General features: G+C 43.5%; 1 protein-coding gene across 5 annotated transcripts in view; it reads left to right on the plus strand.

Moving 5' to 3' along the window:
• The first annotated feature begins 232 nt into the window (after positions 1-232).
• ITGB4 (integrin subunit beta 4) overlaps positions 233-26,108 on the plus strand; it is a 51,413-nt gene continuing 25,537 nt past the window's right edge. For all 5 annotated transcript variants that reach the window (XM_081850650.1, XM_081850651.1, XM_081850652.1 and 2 more), the window contains exons 1-18: positions 233-322; positions 1,246-1,328; positions 2,574-2,675; positions 3,848-4,052; positions 4,743-4,839; positions 5,457-5,628; positions 9,514-9,777; positions 12,693-12,782; positions 13,098-13,220; positions 15,029-15,196; positions 15,407-15,483; positions 16,635-16,846; positions 18,252-18,355; positions 19,994-20,092; positions 21,240-21,372; positions 22,937-23,059; positions 23,956-24,062; positions 24,585-24,618. In XM_081850650.1, coding sequence (XP_081706776.1) covers positions 244-322; positions 1,246-1,328; positions 2,574-2,675; positions 3,848-4,052; positions 4,743-4,839; positions 5,457-5,628; positions 9,514-9,777; positions 12,693-12,782; positions 13,098-13,220; positions 15,029-15,196; positions 15,407-15,483; positions 16,635-16,846; positions 18,252-18,355; positions 19,994-20,092; positions 21,240-21,372; positions 22,937-23,059; positions 23,956-24,062; positions 24,585-24,618 — 2,272 coding nt within the window. In that variant the 5' untranslated portion in view covers positions 233-243. The remainder of the gene's footprint in view (positions 323-1,245; positions 1,329-2,573; positions 2,676-3,847; positions 4,053-4,742; positions 4,840-5,456; positions 5,629-9,513; positions 9,778-12,692; positions 12,783-13,097; positions 13,221-15,028; positions 15,197-15,406; positions 15,484-16,634; positions 16,847-18,251; positions 18,356-19,993; positions 20,093-21,239; positions 21,373-22,936; positions 23,060-23,955; positions 24,063-24,584; positions 24,619-26,108) is intronic.

Raw genomic sequence — 26,108 nt, forward strand, 5'->3', positions numbered from 1 at the left:
ATGGATAATTTGCCTGTAGTCAGAGGTAGATAATTTGCCTGTAGTCAACTAAGTTTAACTCGGAGCACAACCATTAGAATAAATGAACATGACTAAGTTAGTTCCATTAATTTCAACGGGTTTACTCTGATTAAAACATAGAACAGGAACACAGGAATTATTGGCTGGGACTAGGCTTGCCTAGCTCTCATGCTGGTGATTATGACACTGACTGTTGACTATTGAATTTCAGGAATTAAAAGAATGGACAAGGTACTACAAAGGACTTTGCTTCGGCTGTTGCTGTTATCACTGCTTCATACCTTAAGCCAAGGAAACAGAAGTAAGTTCCACATATATTATAGATTTCCCTTTACCACCAAACAGTGCTATTGTTTTCAAAACACTGATAGATAGACAAATTGGTGCCATTTTGTGGGCTACGTCTTGATGCTCTGCAAGAAAGATGGTGGAAAGATATATTATTGTCTTCCTGAGCAACACTGAGTAGGCATAGTATATCTCATTGCTAGGCAGAATAATTACTCTAAACAACAAAATATAGTGGGCTTAATAGATGGTGCAGACAGTACAGGGCGGTGGCTAAAAGTCTATTTTTGGCATTGTGTGTAATGCATGAACCCAGCCTTCACCAACCTGACACCTTCCATAAGGTTTGGACTCCAAATCCATCATCTCCAATCAGCATGGCCAATGATTGTAATCCAAAACATCTGAAGGGCACTAGGTCAGGGAAGGCTGGTACCTATGATTTAGATCCGCAATTGCAAAACGAAACAAACTTATTCCTGCAGGTGAAATTGGTATCCTTATTCTCCTTGTATTGCATTTCTCACCTGAAATTCTTCTTATCTGCACCAAAGCCCTGAGAAATGGTTTTCACATTGGCCCAGTTCACATATAATACTATGCCGAACTATGGCTAAATGTGAATGAGGGAGTCTGCAAGTGCATGGAGCAAACATCTTGGCCATCTCACTCCTCTCCCGTTTCTCCTGCTTCCATGGTACCTGGAGTTAAGTCATGGTTTGGCTTAGCATTTCATCTGAACCTGGGCTCATGGTTTGTCTCACTGCTAACAAACCACAAGCTGTAATTAAGATTTGTTCTTGACTAACACTGTGTGTGTCCTGCAAAGGAAATGAGAAGAGAGCCAGAATGGGACTAGGACAGAGTCCCCTTCTTTCTCCATTGCTAGACCAGTCTGGTTTCCTGTGTTTCTGACTTGTTGCTCTTGTCTCCTAGATAACCGTTGTGTGGCTTCCAGGGCAAAAAGCTGCACTGAGTGTATCCAAGTGAGCAAGGACTGCTCTTTTTGCAGTGATGAGGTAGGAGCTTTTTATAACTGTTGGGATTGTTGTCTTGATGCATACACATCTCAAAGCGCCAAATTTCACCTGAGTTTGGGCCACAATCTCACAGCCTCCAGTGCTGCATTCCTGGGCAATATCAACCCTGATTACACAGGTGATGTGTGTTGAGCCTCTACTCTTATGGCCCTGCCTACTCTTATGTACCTGTATGCCTTTGGATGGGTATGCATAATGTTTAGTTTCACCCCTCTCACTTCTAAATAGATTATTGCTCTACACACTCTTAAGGAGTCCTTGACATGTGCATGCTTATCATTTGATAACTACAACATCAAGTACTAATTTGTATGTGTGTATGAGCAAACGGAAGTTTCATATCACTTCAAACACAATTCTCTTCTGTGGGCTAAATTCGCACATTAAGGCTGCAATCATAACCACTTTACCTGAGAGTAAGCCTTATCAGATTCAGAGGGACTTATTTCTGAGTACACATGATTTTGGATTACAGCCTAAACTGCTAGTCTACAGGGCTACACTGCAGGGCTAGTTCATACAATGTGTGTAAATTACTTGAGTGTAGTCTTCCCCAGTGTCCAGCATCCCCAGCCAGCAGGATCAAGGGTTAAGGTTGATGTGGATTGTCTTCCAACAACATTTGATCAAAGGTTGGGGAAGGCTGATTAGTGCCTCAGTGATTGGTAGCGGAATTGCGCCCCCTCCCCCATTTAAAAGCACTATGTGAGAGAGATGATGTGAACTTTCCAGCTCTGATGTTCCAGGTTGTAGCCAGGTGGTATGTTAGTGTCATATAGAGTAAGGATGGAGAGGAAGAACTTGGATTTACAATCATTCCTTGCATCTCAAACACCTTGGCTCCTGAACAAATCTGCTCGCGATCGATCGAAACCTGGAAGTGAGTGTTCCGGTTTTCAAACAATTTTCGGAAGCCAAACATTTGGCGCAGCTTCCACGGCTTCCAATTGGCTGCAGAAGCCGCACCTTTGTTTCCAAAGGGTTCCGGGAATCGAACGGACTCCCGGAACGCATTCTGTTCGAGAACCAAGGTACGACTGTACTCTCTTCACACTGTTGCAAACCTACCTCTCTTAAGTTGCAGTTACAGGTAGACGTAGGAATTTCTCATGGGACCACCACATTCTACCCTCAGTCTAACATGGAGGCAGATAATAAGGTAAATGCTTAAAAATAGAGAATATCATGTATTTTCTAAATGTGTGTGTCATTCTTTTGCCCTAGAACTTCAAAGAGTCCCGCTGTGATTTCAAAGACAACCTATTAAGATACGGCTGCAGTCAGACCAGCATAGTCTTCATGGAAGGAGAGATGCTAACAAAATCAGTGAGTGGAGAGGAAGTCATGTAAAGATGGGATTTGTTGTTGTTTAGTGGTTTAGTTGTGTCCGACTCTTCGTGACCCCATGGCCAGGCACTCCTGTCTTCCACTGCCTCTTGCAGTTTGGTCAAACTCATGCTGGTAGCTTCGAGAACACTGTCCAACCATCTCATCCTCTGTCGTCTCCTTCTCCTTGTGCCCTCCATCTTTCCCAACATCAGGGTCTTTTCCAGGGAGTCGTCTCTTCTCATGAGGTGGCCAAAGTATTGGAGCCTCAGCTTCAGGATCTGTCCTTCCAGTAAGCACTCAGGGCTGATTTCCTTCAGAATGGATAGGTTTGATCTTCTTGTAGTCCCTGGGACTCTCAAGAGTCTCCTCCAGCATCATAATTCAAAAGCATCAATTCTTTGGCGATCAGCCTTCTTTATGGTCCAGCTCTCACTTCCATACATCACTATTGGGAAAACCATAGCTTTAACTATACGGACCTTTGTCGGCAAGGTGATGGGCTACAGACATAATAAAAAAATTCCACACACCTGAATCACTGTCTAGAATTGCCAAAAGCCAAGTTTGCTTGGAGAGCCTCCCTAGCTTCTTTTTCTAAGTCAATAGGCTTAAGGGGAGGGTTACATAATTGGTCCAGACACCTTGTACATACCTATAAATGATGTTTCTGTACACTCTGGCTTCCATCACGGTGTTCTGTTGCACCAGAAGCAATTTAGTCATGCTGGCCACATGACCCGGAAAGATGTCTGTGGACAGACGCCGGCTCCCTAAACCTGAAGCAAAATGAGTGCCGTACCTCATAGTCACCTTTGCCTGGACTTAACCATCCAGGGGTTCTTTACCTTTACATTTTTTACATATAGGGTAAAAGGTAAAGGTAAAGGCACCCCTGACCATTAGGTCCAGTTGTGGCCGACTCTGGGGTTGCGGCACTCATCTCGCTTTATTGGCCGAGGGAGCCGGTGTACAGCTTCTGGGTCGTGTGGCCAGCATGACTAAGCCGCTTCTGGTGAACCAGAGCAGCACACGGAAGCATTGTAAATTTACTGGTAGTTAATCTCTTATTTGTCATGAATCAGCTCTCTCCCTCTCTGATCTCTTGTTAAAACAAAAAATGCAACATGACTGCTAAATCTTCTGAGGATTACTGGTGTCTCGTCTGGCAGGAATTTAAGATTGATACATCTCTGAAGAAAACACAAGTATCCCCGCAGAACATAGCAATGAAGTTGAGAGCTGGTGAGGAAGCTACCTTTGACGTGGATGTGTTTGAGCCCAGTGAATCTCCTGTGGACCTCTACATTCTCATGGACTTTTCCTATTCCATGCGTGATGACTTGGACAACCTTAAAACAATGGGCCAACAACTGGGTGAGAATTAAAAACTTAAAAGCTGTGGGAAACAGCGGTCTGCAACGTCATAGTGCACTTGGCAAAAGACAGGGCTGGCCCTACCTTTAGGCTGAATGAGGCAACCATCTCAGGCAGCAGATCCTGAGGAGTGGGGCATCCTTTTCCCTTTGTTGGAGGACAAAGGTGTGGGCATACAAGCTCTTTTGAAGCCCCAAACTAGCCTGCTGCCCTCATGTGGTGTGGTGTAGTGGTTAAGAGCGGTAGTCTCCTAATCTGGGGAACCAGGTTCGAGTCTCCACTCCTCCACATGCAACTGCTGGGTGACCTTAGGCCAGTCACACTTCTTTGAAGTCTCTCAGCCCCACTCACCTCACAGAGTGTTTGTTGTGGGGGAGGAAGGGAAAGGAGAATGTTAGCCGCTTTGAGACTCCTTAAAGGGAGTGAAAGGCGGGATATCAAATCCAAACTCTTCTTCTTCTTCTTCTTCATGTGCAATGGAAGTGTATTATGTAATCGGACTACATTGTGGGAAAGTATGTTTCAAGCAGAGGACTAAGGCTGCAATTCTAACCCCACTTACCTGGGAGCAACCTCCATCTAATTCAACAGGATTTATTTCTGAGCAGACATGGTTAGGATTGCAGCTTTAATCTAGGTGTACCAGGACATCTTCACTTACTTGCTCCTTTCCCACTTTCTTCCTGCCAGCAAATTTTTTGACTCAGCTAACCAGTGATTATACTATTGGCTTTGGCAAGTTTGTGGATAAAGTTTCAGCCCCACAGACAGATATGAGGCCTGAGAGGTAAGTGAAGGTGATGCACCCAGGGGATTTATTTGTGAATTAACTATTTAGGATCCATAGCTGCCTTCTTCGTTGTTTTTAGTGGGTGGGTGTGAAAGATATAAAGTGAATAAGCCTTGTAGCTTAAGCTAGCCTGTTTCTAATACCTATGACTATGCCCCTTCTCCAAACCGTGCTGTCCTACTTCTTCATATCCATTCATGACTGAATCTTGTGTATGTCAGTTGACTGACTCATGATGAATATCTGTTTTTAATATGTGTTCTTTCATTTTTAAACTTATTTTGCAAAACAGTTGTGCACCTCAAATATAAATGGGGGGATTACATTTATATCCCATCTTTCCTCCAAAACGAAGGAAAACAGTCTTTCTGCATCTGATGAAATCAACTTATGCCTAAGAACATTTTGGTCACAACTCATTTGTTAATCTTTATTTTGTTTTTATTTTTTTGCTGTTTCAGCTCACAACACATGACTGTTCTTCTATAATTAAGTTTATTAAACTGTATGGCAGATGATGTGAGGTCTTTCCCTACAAGATACAGAGGAGGTGTTTCTGATATCAACTTGCTGGTAGTTGATTATAAAGTCTTTGCTATTCTTTTTACATTCAGACTCCGTGAGCCTTGGACTGGTGCTGACCCACCCTTCTCCTTTAAGAATGTCATCCGCCTAACCCATGATATCAATAAATTCAGCCAAGAGTTAATGATGGAGCAAATATCAGGGAACTTGGATGCCCCAGAAGGTGGATTTGATGCCATATTACAAACGGCTGTTTGCAAGGTGAGCCAAGAGGTCGCTGAAGAAGGCATAGATAGATAGATAAAGCAATTAACTGAGTGTAAGATGGATATGGGCCTTCTTAGCCCCTCATCTAGCTGTGAGATCAATGAGAATATTTAGGCCAAAGCTTTGCTTTAATTATCAGCACATGGTAAAGCTTGTGTCTTGCTAGAACCTGGTTGAGTTTTAGAATGGATTAGCTGTTATCAAGCCATAGCTGGAGTTAGAACATTACAATTTACCGTATTTTTTGCTCTATAAGATGCACCAGACCATAAGACGCAACTAGTTTTTGGAGCAGGAAAACAAGAAAAAAATTATTCTGAATTCCAGAAGCCAGAACAGCAAGAGGGATCGCTGCGCAGCGTTCTCTCTTGCTGTTCTGGCTTCTGGGATAGCTGCGCAAAGCCCCTTCAGGGCAGGGGGAAGAAGAGTTTGGATTTGATATCCTGCTTTATCACTACCCAAGGGAGTCTCAAAGCGGCTAACATTCTCCTTTCCCTTCCTCCCTCATAACAAACACTCAGTGAGTGAGTGAGGCTGAGAGACTCCAGAGAAGTGTGACTAGCCCAAGGTTATCCAGCAGCTGCATGTGGAGGAGCGGAGACGCGAACCCGGTTCCCCAGATTACGAGTCTATCACTCTTAACCACTACACCACACTGACCTGAGGAGGCTTCATATGGCTATCCCAGAACAGCAAGAGGGATCGCTGTGCAGTGAAAGCAACAATCCCTCTTGCTGTTCTGGCTTCTGGGATAGCTGTGCAGCCTGCATTCGCTCCATAAGACGCACACACATTTCCCCTTACTTTTTAGGAGGGAAAAAGTGTGTCTTATAGAGCGAAAAATATGGTAAATAAACTCCAAAATTTGTAGTTCAGCTGGCGCTTTATTGGGACCCACAACAGTGTGGCGAGTTCCCTAGAACTTTTCATCAAGCAGGCAGTGAGAGATAAATGAGGAAAAATGAAAAACCAAAACTTATAAAAATAAGACTGATGAAGTAGCCATGAGGTCAACTTGTAGACTCTTTTTCCAGGATAGAGAATGCAGACTGAATAAGTCCCTTTCAGGTGTAACAGATATCAGGATACACACCTGGGATTCTAGGTGTAATTTTCTGGAAATGTTTTGAAGATACAATTTAAAAAATGATTAATTATTGCTTAACAATGATAATTATTAAATAATTGTAAATAATAATACTTGTTAGTAAATAATTACTATCGAATTGTTACTTTACTGTAAATGGTGTTTTAATTATGTACTATGGTTATTGTTTTTCAACTGCTATTCTGTTGTAAACCACTTTAAGTACAAACTTGTGAGAAATGTGCTGCATGCATAAAGATGGAGATAATGGTTTGATTAGCAGCTGAAAGACATATGAAGGTTAAAAATACAGTGGTACCTCGAGTTAAGTACTTAATTCGTTCCGGAGGTCCGTTCTTAACCTGAAGCACCACTTTAGCTAATGGGGCCTCCTGCTGCCGCCGCGCCGCCGGAGCATGATTTCTGTTCTCTTTTTTTAAAAAAATAATTTTTATTGGGTTTTTACATTTTATAACAACAAACACACACACAAAGACAAAAACACACAAATACAATTTCATACCCTAATTTTCTTTACCCACTTTCGTTGACTTCCCCCCACCCCCTCCTCTTACATCCCAATTCCAATACTTAATTCAGCAAGTTCTTACCCAACGTCTTAAACATATTCATATTGCTTTTAAAAATTTAATTCTTTTTGTTTATCTATATTCAACTTATCCAATTCTCTTATAATCATTAATTTCTTTTTTTTTATAAGGTCGATCTAACTTCCCTTCCACAAATTTTCCCTTTATTATATTAATCATAGGTCACATTGACCAAATAAAATAAATCATAACATTTAATAATTCTATTCTCTCTCCCCCCCCCGCCCCGGTTTCTGTCCCTTCCCAAACAAATGTCCAAAAAACAAACAAAAAATAGTTCTTAGCCCGGATTCCTCACGTCCGAGGCGTCTGATTCTCTGTCAGCCCCTCTCTGCCAACTATATTGGTAGTCCTCTTTGTTGGTCCTGAGACCCCGAAGGAGTTCAGTCCGGGTCGCATCATATTTTCTTTCATCCAGAATGTTAAGGAGTGTTTGCTGCGAAGGATCATCTACTTTTCCATACTCAAGAGGAAAGTCCCAATCATGTTGCTTTATTCTTTTTAGTTTTAATATTCCAAGTACTCCAGGGACTTCCCTCTTCTTCTTTCTCATCTTTCGCAGGTTTGTAATCCAAAGGTCTTCTTGCTCATACTTTAACAGTGTAGATTCCTGGTTGATATTTTCCACTTGTAGTGTCTGCACTCCTTCTTTCTTCTCTGTCAATTCCAAAAACATCTCTTCCTGCTCAGCTGCAGAGTTTTTATCATACATCTCCTTTGTGCATTCAGCAGAGTTGTTTGTTTCAGAATTCAAGGTCATAAATACTTTGCTCAGAGCCATACTCTGCTCTTGCAGGATTCCCACGAGAAAGAACATTTTTTCTATCTCCGCCAGTAATTTTCCCTCTGCAGCCATTGTAATGTCACTGATTCCCCCTAGGGGGCTTTCAGTTATTTAGTAGTCCTTTTCCAATAATCTGTTGCTTTGTTATAATCACTACTTTGTTTCCAATCGCCTCAGTTCAAATGTATCACCTTTAATTCAGAGAGTTATTAAATAACAAAATTCTTTACTTTGTCCGCCCGTTTGACAGCTTCTTTGACAGCTGTCAAACTCCTTTCACTTTCCTCCGGCACCCAAACAGGACACTCCCGGGTTTTGGGGTGGATTACACACAAAGTTCCAAAGTTCCTCCCTTTCTCTCCAGCACAAAATCTTCTTCTAACAAATTTGTGAAAAACTTTTAAATCATCAAAACAGCATTCATTCCGCCTTAATTCTCCGTTCCTTGCTTTAAATCGTCTATAAGTAGAAGGGGTGCGGACTTCCCTTTAACACATCCCCCGATCGTGCCGAATTCAAAGGATAAAAATTTTTAAAGTCCAAATTCCACTACTCACGGGTCCTTTGTTATCCAGTCCAAATTTTGGGAAGAAAGTCAGCGCTCTCCGGCCATGGCTTGCGGCTTCGCTCTACTGAAGTAGCGGTCTACTCTCAGCACCACGCCACTCTCCGTACCCTCTCCGTAGCCTTTAAAAAGGCTCTTCGTGGGTCGGGGAGGGCGCTTAAGGTGCCCACCGAGTCACCAAGTCTGCAGGCTTCCGCGCCTGCGGTTTCTGAGGGTCCCCGTGTCGCCGGCACGGCAAGACCCATCTTCAGCAGAGCCGATTCCCTCTGGAGCTCGGAGGGAATCCGCCATTAGCCGTTCGCGCTAACCCGGAAGTCTCCATGATTTCTGTTCTCATCCTGAAGCAAAGTTCTTAACCCGAGGTACTATTTCTGGGTTAGCAGAGTCTGTAACCTGAAGCATATGTAACCTGAAGCATATGTAACCTGAGGTACCACTGTAAATAAATACCAGCAGTGCCTTAGAATGGAAGCAGAACACATGGTGAATTCAGGGAGCTATACCTTGTCAATAGTTAAGAGATAAGAGCTGAGGCGACAAGATAAGAGAGAAGTGACCAGACACTGTCAACATCAGCACAAAAACAATTGATGAAGTTTCCAAACCTCTCAGCTAACCTTGGAGTAGTCTGCAGTTGGAAGTGACACCCAGTGGCTGCAAGCTTTATTGATGTAGCTAGAGAAGGGGTTGCCACAGAAACTTCTGCCATGGTGTGAATGGCCACAGCACTCTCCTCAAACTGTTTCTGAGGAACCTTCTTAATCTCTCTGAGTAAATTAAATCCCTCCACAATGTTGAATCTACACCCTTTTGTTTTTCTCTTTGCCCACAGGACCAGATTGGCTGGCGGGAAGACAGCACTCACCTCCTGGTGTTCTCCACTGAGTCCGCCTTCCATTATGAAGCTGACGGAGCCAATGTCCTTGCAGGAATTATGAGGAGGAATGATGGATACTGCCACCTGAACAGGACAGGGAGTTACACCTTTGACACAAAGCAGGATTACCCCTCCGTACCCGCACTTGTGAAACTGCTGAGGCAGAGCAACATCATCCCCATATTTGCTGTCACCAACCACTCTTATGATTACTATGAGGTAAAAGTGACAGTGGGCAGACAGTGGGTGTTGGGTGCTTGGATGGTGTCAGAGGAGAGGTGTGTTTTTAAGCCACTGGCAGTTGACACTGGCCACCATTGCCTGCAGACAGTGACCTTACAAGGAAGCCAGTTTAGGCATTTACTGCTGGACAAAAAACTCTGCTCTCCTCCGCCAGCAGCAAAAGGACTACATGATCTGACTAGGGAAAGGAGGCAACCAGTCATTGTTGTTTGGGAAATACACTTTGAAAGTTATCCAAGAATGCCTCAGCAGATGAGCTTTTCTCATTTTTTTCAGCATCTCCTTAGTTTCCACATTGAAGTGGAGATATTGTGGGTTTTCACTGTCTTCTCTAGTATATGTCCAAATGTGCTTCTAGTGTTTTCTTTCATATGTTCCTCATCCTAGAAATGTTACTTTGCTGTTCACTTTCTTCTTTGTGAAACACTACAATATATTCCCATAGGAATATATGGGTAATGTGACTCAGCACACAGGTGTAGGAATCAGATTACCTTCAGGTACTGCATATTTTCTCACCCAACAACTTGGTAACAGCAGAAACAAGAACATAGCCTATTTCAAAGCAGCTGTGCAATCTATTTTTGTAACCCAGTGGGGACACCCAGTGGTTAATTGGATAATCCCAGTCAGGAATCAGACCAGGATATCTTTTGTTTCACACAACAGATTTCCATCCGCAAATGGACCAAGCTACATATTAATCCGAAGAAATCCATGACTGATTATCTGATAAGTTTTTTTTTGAAGAATATAGAACAAGCCCTACTGGATCAGACCTAAGGTCCATCTTAGCTAGCATAAGGTTACCAGACTTCCCCATTTCCCGGGGACAGTCCCCAGATTTACAAATCAGTCCCCATACAAAATCCATTGAAGTTGAAAAGTGTCCCTGGATTCATTGAAAAAAATCTGGTAACCTTAAGCTAGCATCATGTTTCCTTCAGTGATCAGCCAGATGTTTCCAGGAAGCTAACCTGCAGGGCAAAAAGACGGTAGAGCAGGTATGGAGAACATTTTCTTCTCCCAGAAGTTTCTCCTCCCAGAAGTTCCTAAACTATAACTTCATGATCCCTAGCCATTGGCCATGATTGCTAGGGCTGATGGGAATTATAGGTCAGCAACATCTGGAGGGGCTTTAAGTTTCCCCACCACCACATCAGAGTGAACAAATGCTTTACAGTGGTACCTCGGGTTAAGTACTTAATTCGTTCTGGAGGTCCGTACTTAACCTGAAACTGTTCTTAACCTGAAGCACCACTTTAGCTAATGGGGCCTCCTGCTGCTGCCGCACCACTGGAGCATGATTTCTGTTCTCATCCTGAAGCAAAGTTCTTAACCTGAAGCACTATTTCTGGGTTAGCAGAGTCTGTAACCTGAAGCGTATGTAACCTGAAGTGTATGTAACCTGAGGTACCACTGTATCTGAAATCTAAGTCCTAGAAGGATAGGGGTTTGAGGGCCAAACTAGACATGTCAACTTTGCAAAGGAAATTAACTTGCATGCCGATTGTTATGAAAATAGCAGTCTTGGGGAAGGCTATGAGGATGGAGAGGGGAGGATTTAAATATTTCTCATCCTGCCATGATCCTGGCAAAAATAGCCTCTCCAAAGCTGCTATTTTCATTTCAAAGCAAGTTCCCATTGGTCCCACTGAAATGCACATTGCAGTTTCCAAGAGACAGTTTTGAGGATTGTGGCAAAAACAGAAAGAGTTAAACTTTCCCTTTCTCCCCAGCCTCCATGGTCTTGAGGCTGCTCAGGCTCCTCCTCGGCTACAGTTTCCGTAATAAAAAGCAGGTACATTAATTGCATTTATGCAATTAACATCACAGTTAGCTTCGCCCTAAGAATATTTTTTTCTCTATCCACTTTCTCTATGCCTTGGATAATTTAAATATTTTTAAATTAAAGATGCACAGAGAATGAGGGTATTTTAATTCATTCCTTCCAGGCCATGTTCCCAGTCTAAAGCCCCTGCTAAGCTGCTATTTGTTCCATGGGGGGAAATTTCAGATGTGTGATACAGATTTGTGTTTTCCTCTTGAAAAGCAACTCACAGCTTGAGGGTGTTGGGCAGGGGATAGGGTCTAATGTTCCAGCCTTCACACCACTTTCCTAATTAAATTAGCACATGCACATACTGCTGTGTGTCTGTTTAAAAGACCAATGGGAGAGCAGTCCTGGATCCTCATGGCATAATGTGTGCTTTGGCCCTAAGATTCTCAACCTTCATTGGACTTCACTGAGTGTTGACCTGACCTACTGGCATGAGGCTCCCCAGGAAAATTGCTAAGATGCTGCAGCTAAAAGAGTGCATTGGCCTGTGTGGGTAGCAAATTCAGTTGGTGTTATGACAATTGCACTGGCTGCCTACTAGCTTCCATGCTCGCTTCACGGTACTGGTGTTGACTGATAAAGCCTTTCATGTCCTATCCCAAACAACTAGCCTCTGCCCACAAAGCCCCTTCTCTCCACCTGTTCATTAATATCAGCTAGGGAGGCCATTAATCAGAATGGCCTTTTTGAGACAGGTTAGAATGGGGACAGGACAGAACCATCCCTTCACCATCCCTTCACAACAAGAGGTTTTGCTACTGTCTTTGAAATGCACATTCCATTGTAGAGACCCAACCCAGTGAAAATTAACCATAACTACATCCTGTTGAAATCAATGGGAAAACACCACAGCTAATATTTGCTGTGTTGTTGTGACCTGTGTCTAGTGTTTCTCAGCAGCAAAAATTCAACTACAATAGTAAGATAAAGGTATATGCTCAGTTACTGTGTATAACAAGGTACTTAACTATGTTGCTTTCTCTGTTGTCCATTTAAGGTTGTAACAGAACTTAAATATTTAACTAATTCACTGCTTTTTCTTTTTTAATAGAAACTGCACACGTATTTCCCAATTTCTGAAATTGGGAGGCTGCAAGAAGATTCCTCTAATATTGTGGACTTGATTCGTACGGCTTACAATGTAAGAGGCAACATCAGGAATCTGTCTTATCTAGGAATGAAAAAGAAATTCAATTTTGTGTGCATTTTAATGAGAAGCTGCATAATTTTCACTTCTCAAATCAATATGTGAACCAAAACACAGCTAGCCTTTGACATTTGTACTTCACTGAATTTTGTGGTAACAATACGACTCAAGGAGCAAATTAATAGAGCCATCCTCTGTGGACATGTTTGGACGTTATAATGTGCAAATCCTATTATTATAATCTAGGGGGAACCTCTGAATTTGGTATGTTTCAGTTCTATTAATTTATTCCCTCCCTGCCTTTCCCAGCGTATTAGTTCCAAGATGGACATTCGAGCTTTTGGCACCCCAAAAGCCATGAAAACAGAAATAACATCTGAGATGTATGTAAAGACAGAGTCTGGTTCATTCAATATTGTCCGTGGTGAAGTGGTAAGGCCTACCTCTGCTTTGTTTTTCTGTCTTCCTCATTCATTCACTCTTGACAGGGCCAGGGGCGGCCCAGCCATTAGCCTAGTGGTGAAGTGACAGCATTGGCACCAATTTTAAGCGTGATCTCCCCCAAAATTGGTAAGAACTCACATGAAAGCCATTCTGATGCCAGCACTGCTTCTCTGCCAGTAGCAGCAGTGGTAGGGTGGGTAGAGCAGGTGTAAGGAACAGCAAATATGGCAGTGTTGGTGGCGGCAGCAGCAGAGCATGGCAGCACTTCCTGTTTTGCCTCAAACGGCAAAATGCGATGCACCCTCCCTGACCTGGGCATTCAGATGATGCCACTGAGTCCAATTATTTCCAGAAGAATGGAAGAGTAGAGCAGTCTCCATAGATACAAATGGCTTTAGAGCCACTAATTGTTTGTAAATGGTGGCGTTTTGACATGGATGAAACACATATTCAACACGTATTCATCATAAGTGGTTGCTGCCATTTTAGGACCCCATTTATGTGTGTTTTATTAAATCAAACTTTTAATTAGCACTAAAATACTTTCCTTTTTTAAAATAAAGAAGTATAGCTGTACAATGTTATCATGTCATGATGATATCTATCCATCCATCCCTTTCTGGTAACAATCATTAACCAGGTTGCTAAAAACGTGTTGCTGCTGGTGGTGCTGCTGCTTTGACAATCTCTCATAGCCAAGTAAGATTGTCTTCCATGAACACGGTCTTCACAGGGAGTCCATAAGTGACTGTGGAGGCCAATTCTGGATCCACACATCCTTCCACATTGGGGACATAGGTTTTCAGGTGTGAGTTGATAATGGTGAGGGTTTGCCAAATGTGCCTTCCTCTTAGCACGTTTCTCTCTTTCATCGTGAGTTTGAGTGTCTTCAAAGTCCACGACACCTTTGGTAAAGGCTGTTCTCCAGTTGGAGCTCTCACAGGCCACTGTTTCCCAGTTGTCAGTGTTTATACTTCATTTTTTAGATTTGCCTTGAGAGAGTCTTTAAACCTCTTTTGTTGACCACCAACATTACGCTTTCCATTTTTAAGTTCAGAATAGAAATTGCATTATACTGTTATAGCACTGTAAGACAAGCAGCAGCAGCAGCAACATAGCATGACTGTGTTAAGAGTTATTCCTCCATTTCAGAAAAAAAGGCAGGAAAGTGTTTTACTGCTAATAAAAAGATTGATTTTGAAAACAGGGTTAAAGAAAAAGGCACTCACCACAAGCTGCCCTGGTTTCCCTCTGGAGGAAGGGCAGGATATAAACTGAATGAATGAATAGCAAATGTGTGTTGCTGACCTTCAAATGGGCTACATCACACCTGATAGGATGGGCAGGACAAAGTAAGACTCACACAGAACCGCAATACTCCTACTAGTGTGGAAAGTCAATTGCAGTTCATTTTTAGTTCAGAACTTGAGAGCGATGATTAGATAGCACCATCTGGAAGCAGCCATTAACAATAACTGTTCAGGACAGGAAGAGCAGGGCCCCATATCCCAGACCACCACCACATCGTGTAGGTTTTCTGGTTGTATATCCTACCCAGCTACTTATACATGGGGGGGGGTGCTGCCAGCCAGTGTGGTGCAGCATCGGGAACATACACTTCTTATCAATCTCGGAAGCAAGTTAGCAATATCCGTTTCCTTGTTTCTATGTGTTCAGTCTTGTGCCTAGCCATTCACCTTCCAGGTTGCTGTCTTTCTTGTCTCTCTCTCTTTGGATCTCTCTTTCTCTCTTTGGATCAATCCAGCAAATGAACAGGACTTCTCTCTTCCATCTAGGGCAGATTCAAAGTACGTGTGAAAGCTCATGAGCAAGTGGGTGACAAGCACGTCTGCAGTCTCCCAGAGAAAGATCGGGATGGCGTTTTCCACATTAAGCCCTCCTCTTTCGGTAACAACGTGGAGGTAGCAGCCTCAGTCATTTGCGACGCCTGCCCCTGTGAACTGGTACTTCTTTGTTCTTCTCTTTGGTTGTCCAACCCCAAGAATGGTTCTGGATATGAAAGTTATAGGAAGCCTGACTCTTGAATGAGCTCTTTAGGTTTGCATATAGAAGCAAACCTAGAGGCTACCATTACTTATTCTCTAAAGGACACGTGACTAAATCTGATCCCCTAGAATAAAGTTCAGTAACATCTCTTCTCCTGTACTTTGCAGCAACAAGAAGTCCTATCACCTAGGTGCAATTTCAGGGGGAACTTCGCCTGTGGAGAGTGTGTTTGCAATGCAGGCTGGTAAATACCTCATCCTTATTTTTTATTAAGTGGGGTGTGCGTTTTCTATTTCCTTCAGCAGAAAATATCAGTTGATTGATTGATTTGTGCCCTGCCCTTCCTCCAATCTGGAACACAGTGCAGCTTCGAATAACAAGCGTAAGGACAACTGTGTAAAATAAAACACAGAAACATCAGATATCAATAAAAAGCAGCAGTGCAGCAGCAATAAATAAATAAAAATTCTGTGGGATCAGCAACCTAACCCAAACAATTCATCCTCCAAACTACTGGACAATTAACTACTGGTTTATTGTTGTTTTATAAATCTTGGTTAATGATAACCATGGTTCAACGTTACGTGTAAACCTACCCAGTATGTTCATTGCTTATTGCATACAGAAACCTGATTGACTGATTATGTGGTAATTGGTGCCTTAGGAATATCCTGTTCAGGAAACCACTTCAAAATAATTTGCTTATTGATAATGTTCACATTTTTCTATTTATTATACTATGTTTCTGGATAATACTCCCACTTTTAGTATTAAACTTTAGTAGAGTGGGTCCCGTCCCCCCCATGGATGCCCTGGAAGTCTGAAAAGGGAGCAGTATAGGGTAGGAGAGGTTCCCTACTGATGTTAGACACCCACACCCCACTTAGTTGTCAAATGTTGAGTTTCTGAATAACCTACTACCCCCAAACTCCAGCAATCTAGCAAGGGACGTGGTTATCACATGCAACCTTGCTTCTGCTGCTGGGAGTATCCCTGGGAGCAGAGGGCAACACAAGGAGCCCTCCCTTTCCCTCCCCTGTGAAGCAGGCACAGGGAGAGAGAGAAAATCAGACTCGAAAACTGTGTGCCCAAATCCCACCTCTCAGGCATCACTTTCCTGTTGGACTCAGGCTGTCTGCTTTTCTCTGAGCCACAATTTCACCTCTCAGTAGTCACTTCATGGCAAATAAAGGTTGAGCTGTGGCCAATTATTATCATTTCTCCGCACCATGCCTTCTAAACACCATGCACCAAAGTTCAAACACAAAGACAGGACTCTGTCACACAGTCACACAGTCTCTACATCTTGTCCATTGGGGTCATTTCAGCTCTCCAAGATGTCAGACCTTCGAGGCCCTTCTCAGTCTTTGTCTTGACTTCCTTTCTCCATGACAGGCGAGGAGCTACGTGTAACTGCTCTACCACCTCCTCTACTGACGATGCGGCCTGCGTACGACCAGGGGATACAGAGCCCTGCTCAGGGCAAGGTGAATGCCTCTGTGGGCAATGCGAGTGCTATTCTGAAGGTCGGACCCAGCGTTTTGAAGGCCGCTTTTGTGAATTTGACAATTTGCAGTGTCCCCGCAGTTCCGGATTCCTCTGCAATGGTGAGTGAGGCCTTCTGGAGCAGTGACCAGGCTTCAGGTCTGCCCTCAGGTGGTTACAACTTTCTGCTGCAGGCTAAGGCTACACACCTGAATCCATTTACCTGAGAGTAAGCTCCCTTGAATCCGATAGGCCTTAGCAGGCACAGTTAGTATTGCACCCTAAATGGTCGTTCTCAAATGCTTGTGAAATCACACCACAACTAGATCATAGATTATAGAGGATTCACTGTTGTGTTAGTGACTGAATAGAAGAGCCTCCCCAAACCTATTGCCCCAGTTATAAAGTGTTATAGTGTTTGAGTTTTTCTGCAGGTTATCACACCTTCCTCATATTCTTTGCTTTGAATCCCCCTAGGCTTGTACAGCTAATGCCAAGAAAAGCCTTTAGTGGTTGGTCATAGATCTGTCATCTTCTCTTTGAACGCCTCTAAAGGGCATCAGTTACACTCTCAAGTGAAGGGAAAACAAAAGGTGTTTTCGTGATCCATTTCCGTACAGATTATCCAAGTGACAGAGTGGGCAAAATACTGTGTTTTAAACAGATTCCCTGCATTCACTGTGTCAGGCTGCAGCCAAGGTCAGGTTGATGTTGACCTGAGCATTATTGGTTTCCTAAAAACTATGTCTGAATGCCAAGTACTCTGCAGTTAAGTCCCAAGTATGTGTGGTTAGGACTGCAGTGTGAACAGAAACATATTACGGATTCTCTGGCTCACCTTTCCCTTTCCAGTACTTGGCCTTTCTTATTGCAGCAAACAAGACCATGTTGTTGTCTTTGTGCATCAACCTTTATAAAATGTTGGAGGCATACTTGATGAATCCATCAAGTAGAAAACACAGTAGCTTAACATTCCCCATTTCTTTGTCTTGATTATAGTCATTTAAAGCTTCTGAATGGTTTGCACTTCTACCACATTTGGATAAAGACACCCTTAAACGCTTCACGACACAGATTTTCTCTACCCCTGTTGTATATACATCTTCCATGGCCTTGTTATATAGCTGTTTTTCAACAGTACTCACTTAATGACTAACCCAAAATTGTGATCCTTCAATAGATAAAAATGTTAGGACTTCCTCCCAAATTTCACATTACTGTACTGTACATACCTTTATTTGACGTCAACATTTGTTTCCACCTTATAATGCTCCTGCAGCCAAAGCGTGAAATGATATTGTATTTATTGCAATACATTTTATTGTTTTCATCTTATTCATAATTTTTAAAAGCACAAAATATCTAAGATACGAAAAACAACAACACAACAACAAACCCCCAAAAGCTCCTGACATAACTATGGGCATTGTGGCACTTTGCCAAAGATGTGAATCTTGAGCTATATCAGCCATGTAAATTTAGGCTGAGTTCTATGAAACCCTATCCTTGTTTCCTTCCTCTATGCAGATCGGGGGCGCTGCTACATGGGTCAGTGTGCCTGTGAAAGTGGTTGGGAAGGCCCTGGCTGTGAGTGTCCCACAAGCAATGAGACCTGTATCTCCAGCAGTGGGGTAAGTTATTTCCCCCCCTGCCCTTCTTAGAAAGATAAACAAGGGGGATAGGAAGCTGTATTCCTTCATGTACAACAGCCTGAAGATCAGAGAGAGTTCTGTTTAAATAAGACGGCTGGGTGACTTCAAAGTTGATGTAGCAGGCCTCATTCTTTGCATTTGGATGTTCCCAAAGTCAAGTCCTCACTTCTCCAGGCTCTCGGGAAAGTTCTTTCCGAGACCCTGGGCAAGGTGTTGCCAGTCAGAGTAGACAATAATGGACTTGAGCTGGTAGACTGATTAATGGATTTAAGGCATCTTCAGAGAGGGGGTAGGACACAGAAAACTCCCTTATGCTGAGTCAGACTGTCAGGGAACTGCCATCAGCTCAGAGGCAAGAGGTGGAAGGGCAGTTGGATTACAGGGAGCCTCCAAAGATCGTGAGAAGCAGCACTTCCTCCCCGGAGGAGGGAGGCCACGCCTCCAGTGGGGAAGGGATGCAGCGTTCGGAGGATGCAAGGGAGAGCCACAGCACTGAGCAGGAGCAAAGCGGGGGGGGGGAGCAGGTCCCCCTTTGCCCACGCCCTCTCTGCGCAGTAGGTTTACGTGCAGAGAGGGGAGGCGTAGGATGGGGGTCAAGAGACTATTCTGCTGGGGAAAGTTTAAGGACCACCCACTCCCAGATTCTGCTAGTGACTGAGCAAGACATGGAATTGAGACGGCCTGCACTGTGAATGTTTTTGCACCAATAATAAAGCCTTTGAAAAGACCAGTGGGGGCCTTGCCTTTTCGCTCTCGAGCAACCACGCCGGCATACATAACACAGACCTAGGACTTTCTGCATGCAAAGCAGATGCTCTACCACTGAGCTATGACCCTTCCTGGGATGAAGTGGTGGTTTGTTTTGTTTTTTGCTCAGCATTATGCTGTATAGAAGAGACAGCAGAAATGTTTAGCCACAAGTGTCCAGACATGGGTGGGAGGTGAGCATGCCTCACTCCCTCATTTTCGATAACCCAGTTTACTCACAGAACAGCCACCTTCTGTGGCTTGGCTTGTTCGCCAAACTCCCAGGGAATTGTATCTACCCAGCAAAACTGCATGAAATTGCACCATTCAGTTGCCTCTTTGCATCCACCCTCCATCTGCTGATTTGCCCACTAAGGCCATTTCCTACTCTACTTTTGTGCTCTGAGAACTGTGGGAACTCGACTAATAAGGGAGAAGTAAGGCACAGGTATTTTGTCAGTTTTTGCAGCAGTTGTTAAGCTGGAGATAGTGTTCAGAATATGTAACCTGTTTGTTTTACACACATGAGGAATACGAAGGCATTTTAGTCCAAACTCTTATCTGCTCTCTTCAGTAATCTAGGCCACCATGTAGCTATTATGAATAGTTTGCTTAAGTCCACCTTCTTCCCAAGATACAGACCCTATTACCATTAGCACGCTTTTAAAAATCCTTGCCAACTCTTAAGAGATGTAAAGAAAGAGCCCTCTGATTATCCAAAGGGTTCTTTCCCCCATGTTTAACTTTCCTCTTGGCTGTGGGGAGGAAAAATATCCTCAACTGAATTTGGGTAAGATTTTGCCATTTCAGAATAGAAGATGATGTATCACCTGAAAATGAACTTTCAGTGCTTGCCCTTGTCTCTTGCAGATTCTTTGTAATGGGCGCGGGAGATGTGAATGCGGCAGATGCATCTGTAGTAACCCTACCCTCTACATTGAACCCACCTGCGAAACCAGTTATGCCCTGGTAAGCTCTTAGATGAAGCCAGTGACTTTAGGGGGTCAGCATGCTTAGAGTGTTATATATCCGATGACTAGGACTTTGGGGCGATTCTTATGCTATATTTGAAAGATTATTATTTGTGCTTTTAAAACCGCATCTACTCTTCCTTATGCATATTTGACAAATAGAGATCACTGCAAATGTCACCCCTTGCTCCCGCTTTCCCCTGTTAATATGAACTTCCCTGACAGCCCTTACTTATGATATCTCCATTACAAGCCAAACCAAGCAAAAGATGAGCACACTCTATCTACAACAGCGAATTTCTCTCTTTTTTCTACTTTTTATTTATGATTTTCAATTTTATACATTTCAATAATCTTTCTGCGTTTTTTAAAAAATATGTTCCTCATATTCCAAATTAACTGAACGTAATCATTTATTCAACTACTTTAAATGTATACAGTCATACCTTAGCTGACGAACACCTTAGCAGTCAAACGTTTTGCCTCCCGAACACCGCAACCCCGGAAGTGAGTGTTGCGGTTTGCAAACTTTCTCTGGGAAGCCGAACGTCCAGTGGGACTTCTGCGGCTTCCGATTGGCTGCAGGAAGCTCCTGCAGCCAATCGGAAGCCACACCTTGGAAGTTGAACAGATTTCCAGAACGGATTCCATTTGGTTTCAAGGTACAACTGTACTCATAAAACTGCAGGTTATTACAACAATCCTACCAATGTTCTTATCTGTTTACAGTTTATATGTAAATTTTCAATAAGCCATTTCCATTCTTTTATAAAAAAAGTTTGTTATCTTGATTTCTTATTTTTCTGGCAAGTTTTGCCATTTCTGCGTATTCCATTATTTTTTGCATCCATTCTTCTTTCGTCGGGACTGCAACAGGGAATATTTTGATTATTTATTTGCCGCAGTAACAGCTTCTTTCACAAGAGAGTTCTCTGCAACTCACAGCACAGTGATTAACCTAGCCCTATGTGTCTTATGTATTACATGCAACAACTTGTTCCTTCTCTCCTTCCTGTTCTCCGATGAGATAAGTGTATGTATTGCTTTCAAGCACTCTTCTGAAAGTCAAATGTTCCACCTCTGCTGGTCTTTCACTCTGTCTCTTCAATACTTCTATAGACTGATGTCCTCTCTCTGGTGAACAGGGCTACCGACATGTGTGTGGAGAAGATGTCCGAACCTGTGTTCAGTGCCAGGCTTGGGGGACTGGAGAGAAGAAGGGAAAGAAATGTGAAAACTGCCGTTACAAGATCCGAGTAGTGGATGAACTAGAACAAGGTACCTTGATTTCCTTGATGTTCAGCTGTAGGCCAAAGAGCATGAGTGGTCAACTTGTGGCTATCCATATGTTCCTGGACTCCAACTCCCATCCTTCCTAGCCATAAGGTTTGCTGGCTGGGGTTGATGGGAGCTGGAGTCCAGCAACAACTGGAGGGCCACAGATTCCCTATCACTGGCACAGATAGCAGTCCTATTACAGTGCATTGGTGGAAACAAAATTGTGTTCGGTGTAAGAGGTAGCAAACATTAGAGGCATATGCTCCAACAGTCCCAAAGACTTTCACTGTTTTTGGTTACCTTCTCAGGCAAAACCACTGTCCCTATTTTGGCCTTTGGGGGATTTATTTTTTAAAATGTTGTTAGTGTAAATGGCTAGAGCTGACATACTTCAGGGGTTCAGCTCCCCTGCACCAGAATCTTTAGAAGTAAAATTTCCTGTGTGTGTATGTGCATCTCAAATGCATGTATATTTAGATGCATGTGCACGAACACTGAAACACCAGGCAATGGACAGCCTGCTACTTCACACACTGCAAGTATATTTTGAATCATTAAAACATATTATCATGAAATTATATTTTTTGAATATATAATTTTCTTAACCAAAAAGCAGATGCCATTCTGTCTTTTAAAGCAGTAGAAGGCAGGCTATTGCAGAGCAAATTAATATGGTGCAAAATAGACAGACTAAAGGCTATGGCATTACAGGTGAGGCTGAGAGCTTAGGAAGTGGTCTTTGGTATGAGACAAATAGGGGCATTTCCCCATATTACCATCCATGAAATTTCTACAGAGTATGAAACTGTAGCCTTAGAGCTGTGTTGTGTTCATCACAGGGAAATTGCATGATGGCTTAATATAATGACCATCGCACATCAGCTGTCCTGAACAGAGCCTCCTTATCAACTGAACCCACTACTTATTTCAGGAGACATATTGATCAGTGTTCACCAGCTTGTGTATTGCTGACTCTTGCAGAAGCAACTGTGGGCCATTTCATCGCAAATGTAGTAGAGTAACCATGGAATGAGCACAGGGCCATGCAGCACCACACACTAGTTGGGCCTCCTTTTGCCCCATCTTGCACTCACATCTAAACATGGTAAACACGCTTGCATCACTACCTATGTATGAATAATACACATTATGCTTCCTTCACCTATTTTCAAAGGATAAATGTATACACAGTTGCACACGTTCACCATATTAAGATGGTTCATCAAATAAAGTGTGTGTCTTGGTTCCAAGGGAATAGCCTTCAGTTCATACAGTTCACCAATAGTGTGAACAGGCAAACCTTAACCGTAGAGAACAGTTGCCTTGTTAAAGACAGCGTGCACTGTATCACATTTCTGACTAAGCTACTGCCTTCTGGGCAGTAGGACCTCAGCCTGCTGTTTCTCACTGCCCCAAAGACTGGTGTAAGAGTTCAATGAAGCCCTGCCTGACGTGGCTCACAAAGTCTTCAGAACTTTGCTCCTGTGTTGGTGGCAATAAAGACAATCTCAGGAATGTTGAAGATGTTTTGGTAGCATTTTATAAATTTTCTTTGTCTCTGCAGAGGAAGATCTAAATACAATTTGTTCGTACCAAGATGAAGAGGATGACTGCAGGTACCACTACCGCATGGAAGAGGATTCCAACCCAGAGCTTAATGGCACCATTATTGTGCAAAGGAAGAAAGGTAAGTAATGATGTTCTAGGGAGAGATGCAAGACTGAGGCAGCTCTTTTCTCTCTTTCCAGAATCGTAGTCAGAGTTGTACACTTGCATAGTCTGAGATCTTCTGAGACATGTTTTAAAAATGAAGGCTTAACTAACCCCATTATGCAGATTTCTAGACAAAGTCAAATCTGTGAAACTGATTTCTGATCATAACAGGATCTTCTGCCCCTTAGAAAGCTATCTTAGACATTTGGTCCATCTAACTTGACTGGCAGTGGGTCTCTGGGGTGTCAGACAGAAGTCTTTCCTGGCTCTTCCTGAAGATCCCAGATCCTGTGAACTTCTGCATGGGAAGTAGGAGCTCAGTCACAGAGCTTAGAGCCTTCCCATCATCTTGCCCCCTCACCTGCAGAGACAGCCCTATACTTAGGTAAAATTAGGTGGCAGACACTGGAGAGGCAGTGAGATTCTGGAGGACATAGCTTTCTGCCTTCAAGCATGATGGAGGACGTTGCCTCTTCTTTGTTGTTGAAGTAAGATTCATTTGCCAGTCTAATTGGATTCTGTAAGTAGAATCAAGAGTGGCTGGGGGACAATATTATCCTCTGCCTCAGGCAGAAAATTTCTTAGGCCAGCCCTGCCATAAGGAAGGGCCGTAATTGGGTGGTAGAGTATCTGCTTTGCATGCAGAAGTTCCGAAGGCAAATCCCTGGCACCACCAGGTAGGGTTGGGAGAGAGCCTCTGGGTAGGCAGTACTGAGCTAGATTGGCCAATGGTCTCACTAGATTGGCCAATGGTCTCACTTGGTATAAGGCAGCTTCCTCTGTCCTTCCTCTGTTTTCCCTGCGGTGCCCAAATTCTGTTAGTTTCCCAGCTACCCCTGCCTAACCATGAAGGTTTTCCTGTTGTTACAGAGTGCCCATCAGGAAGCTTCCTTTGGCTTATCCCATTAGTCATTTTACTGATGCTCCTCCTGGGGCTGCTTCTTCTGCTGTGCTGGAAGTTCTGTGCTTGTTGCAAGGTAAGATCCAAGACTTCCACCCTGCAATGAGAAAGGGGAACTTCAGATGGAGTAATTGGTGGCGTGGGTGTGATCTAGCTAGCCAAGGGTGGCGAATGAGAGAGAACTTGCCTAATGTAGAGTTCTGGGGAAGTGAAGGCATGTGCCAGGGAAGAGTCTAGAGACGCCAGTGCAGATACAGTTCAGGATGCAGGAAATAAAGGCAGGTCAGGAAACAGTCAGGTTCCAGCAGGGCAGTGTCAGAACAGAGGGGAAGTTCAGGTAGAACAAGAAAAGCTGAGGGCCAAAGGACAACTAGGTAAGGAGCAGCCTGGATAGCTCTAAGTGGCACCTAGGCTGAAAATCAGACCAGGCAGGCTTGAATGTTGATGTGTAGCAAGCCCCATCCCTGATGAGTGGATCTTCTGGTCTCAACTACCCCGGGGAAGATGTTTGCCCTCCTACCCATAGTTTTGTTTTTCATCGTCACGTTCAAAAGAATTCCCTCTCCTAACTATTGCTGTTTTTCTTTTCGCTACTTAGGGTTGCCTGGCTCTGCTACCCTGTTGTGCACGAGGTACCTTCTTTTGAACTTATATGTGGTCTTTGGGGTGGGTGAAGCATTGCATGGGGACGGGGAGAGGAAGGCCTAGATAATGTAAGGTTGGCAGCTGAGTTAGCCACTTGTTTTATCTGCCCCTGAACACTGCTAGGCAACTGCTGTCTGTGGTCTTAAGGCAAGCAAGGATTTTCTAAGCCCGTTACCAGATGCCCTTTGGTTTTGGAGATGTGAAGTATCGCTATCTGAAGCCTCACATCATCAAAGCACACACATGGCATTGAAACGTGTGATTCCCTAGATAGTAAAAGATAATGCCTGAGGCAAAATTCTGAAGCCTGTCTTGTTAGGCTGAACAGAGCCATGACTACTACTGGAACTCTGATTACAGCATAGGTGTCAACTTTTCCCTTTTCTTGCGAGGAATCCTATTTGGAGTAAGGGAATTTCCCTTTTAAAAAAGGGAAACGTTGACAGCTATGGGTTACAGTGTCCTGGAACATGGCAGAGAAGCTTCTGTCACACAAGAAACTACATCAACAGTAACCTGAGTTTAAGCCATTTGTGTGCAAATTTATTAGCTTCTATTTTGGGGGCTTGCTCCACACTAATCTCTTAGCAGGTAAGCTTGTAGACTTTTCTTACTCTCAGTCATGTTCCATGATGGGCACAGGGGTGGGTAGGATGGGCTCTGTGTTCATTCCCTGGAAACCAAGCAACCAGACATGACTGACATTTGTATCAGGAAAATATTGAGGTATATACTGTAAGGAACCAGGGTCAGTCAGGAGTGCTCTTTACCATGTACCCATATTACCACCCTGAGATCTACAGATGAAGGGTGGTATACATACATACATACATACATACATACATACATACATACATATGCAGTGTGTGTGTTTAAAAAAGTATCTCAGTACACCAAATGTTTAGTTTCTGGCATATATAATATGCGTAAAGGTAAAGATAAAGGGACCCCTGACCGTTAGGTCCAGTCGCGGACGACTCTGGGGTTGCGGCGCTCATCTTGCTTTATTGGCTGAGGGAGCCGGCATACAGCTTCCGGGTCATGTGGCCAGCATGACTAAGCTACTTCTGGCGAACCAGAGCAGCGCACGGAAACACCGTTTACCTTCCTGCTGGAGCGGTACCTATTTATCTACTTGCACTCTGATGTGCTTTTGAACTGCTAGGTTGGCAGGAGCAGGGACTGAGCAACGGGAGCTCACCCCATTGCGGAGATTTGAACTGCCAACCTTCTGATCGGCAAGCCCTAGGCTCGGTGGTTTAACCCACAGCGCCACCCGCGTCCTATAATATGGGTACATGCTAAAAATGTAACATGTGAATCAAACAAAAGGCATGGAAACAAGGACCATTGTTATTTGAGCATAGAGACCCACAGGTCAAAAGTGAGCAGGTGTTTGGCAGCAGTACACAATAATACAGCCTGCTGCCAGCAACCTGAATTCCATTTACCCAACTAGAAGCGGCTCTCATCTAGA

Source organism: Podarcis erhardii, assembly GCF_964252035.2.
Source record: "Podarcis erhardii genome assembly, chromosome: 2".
NCBI classification, from domain to species: Eukaryota; Metazoa; Chordata; class Lepidosauria; order Squamata; family Lacertidae; genus Podarcis; species Podarcis erhardii.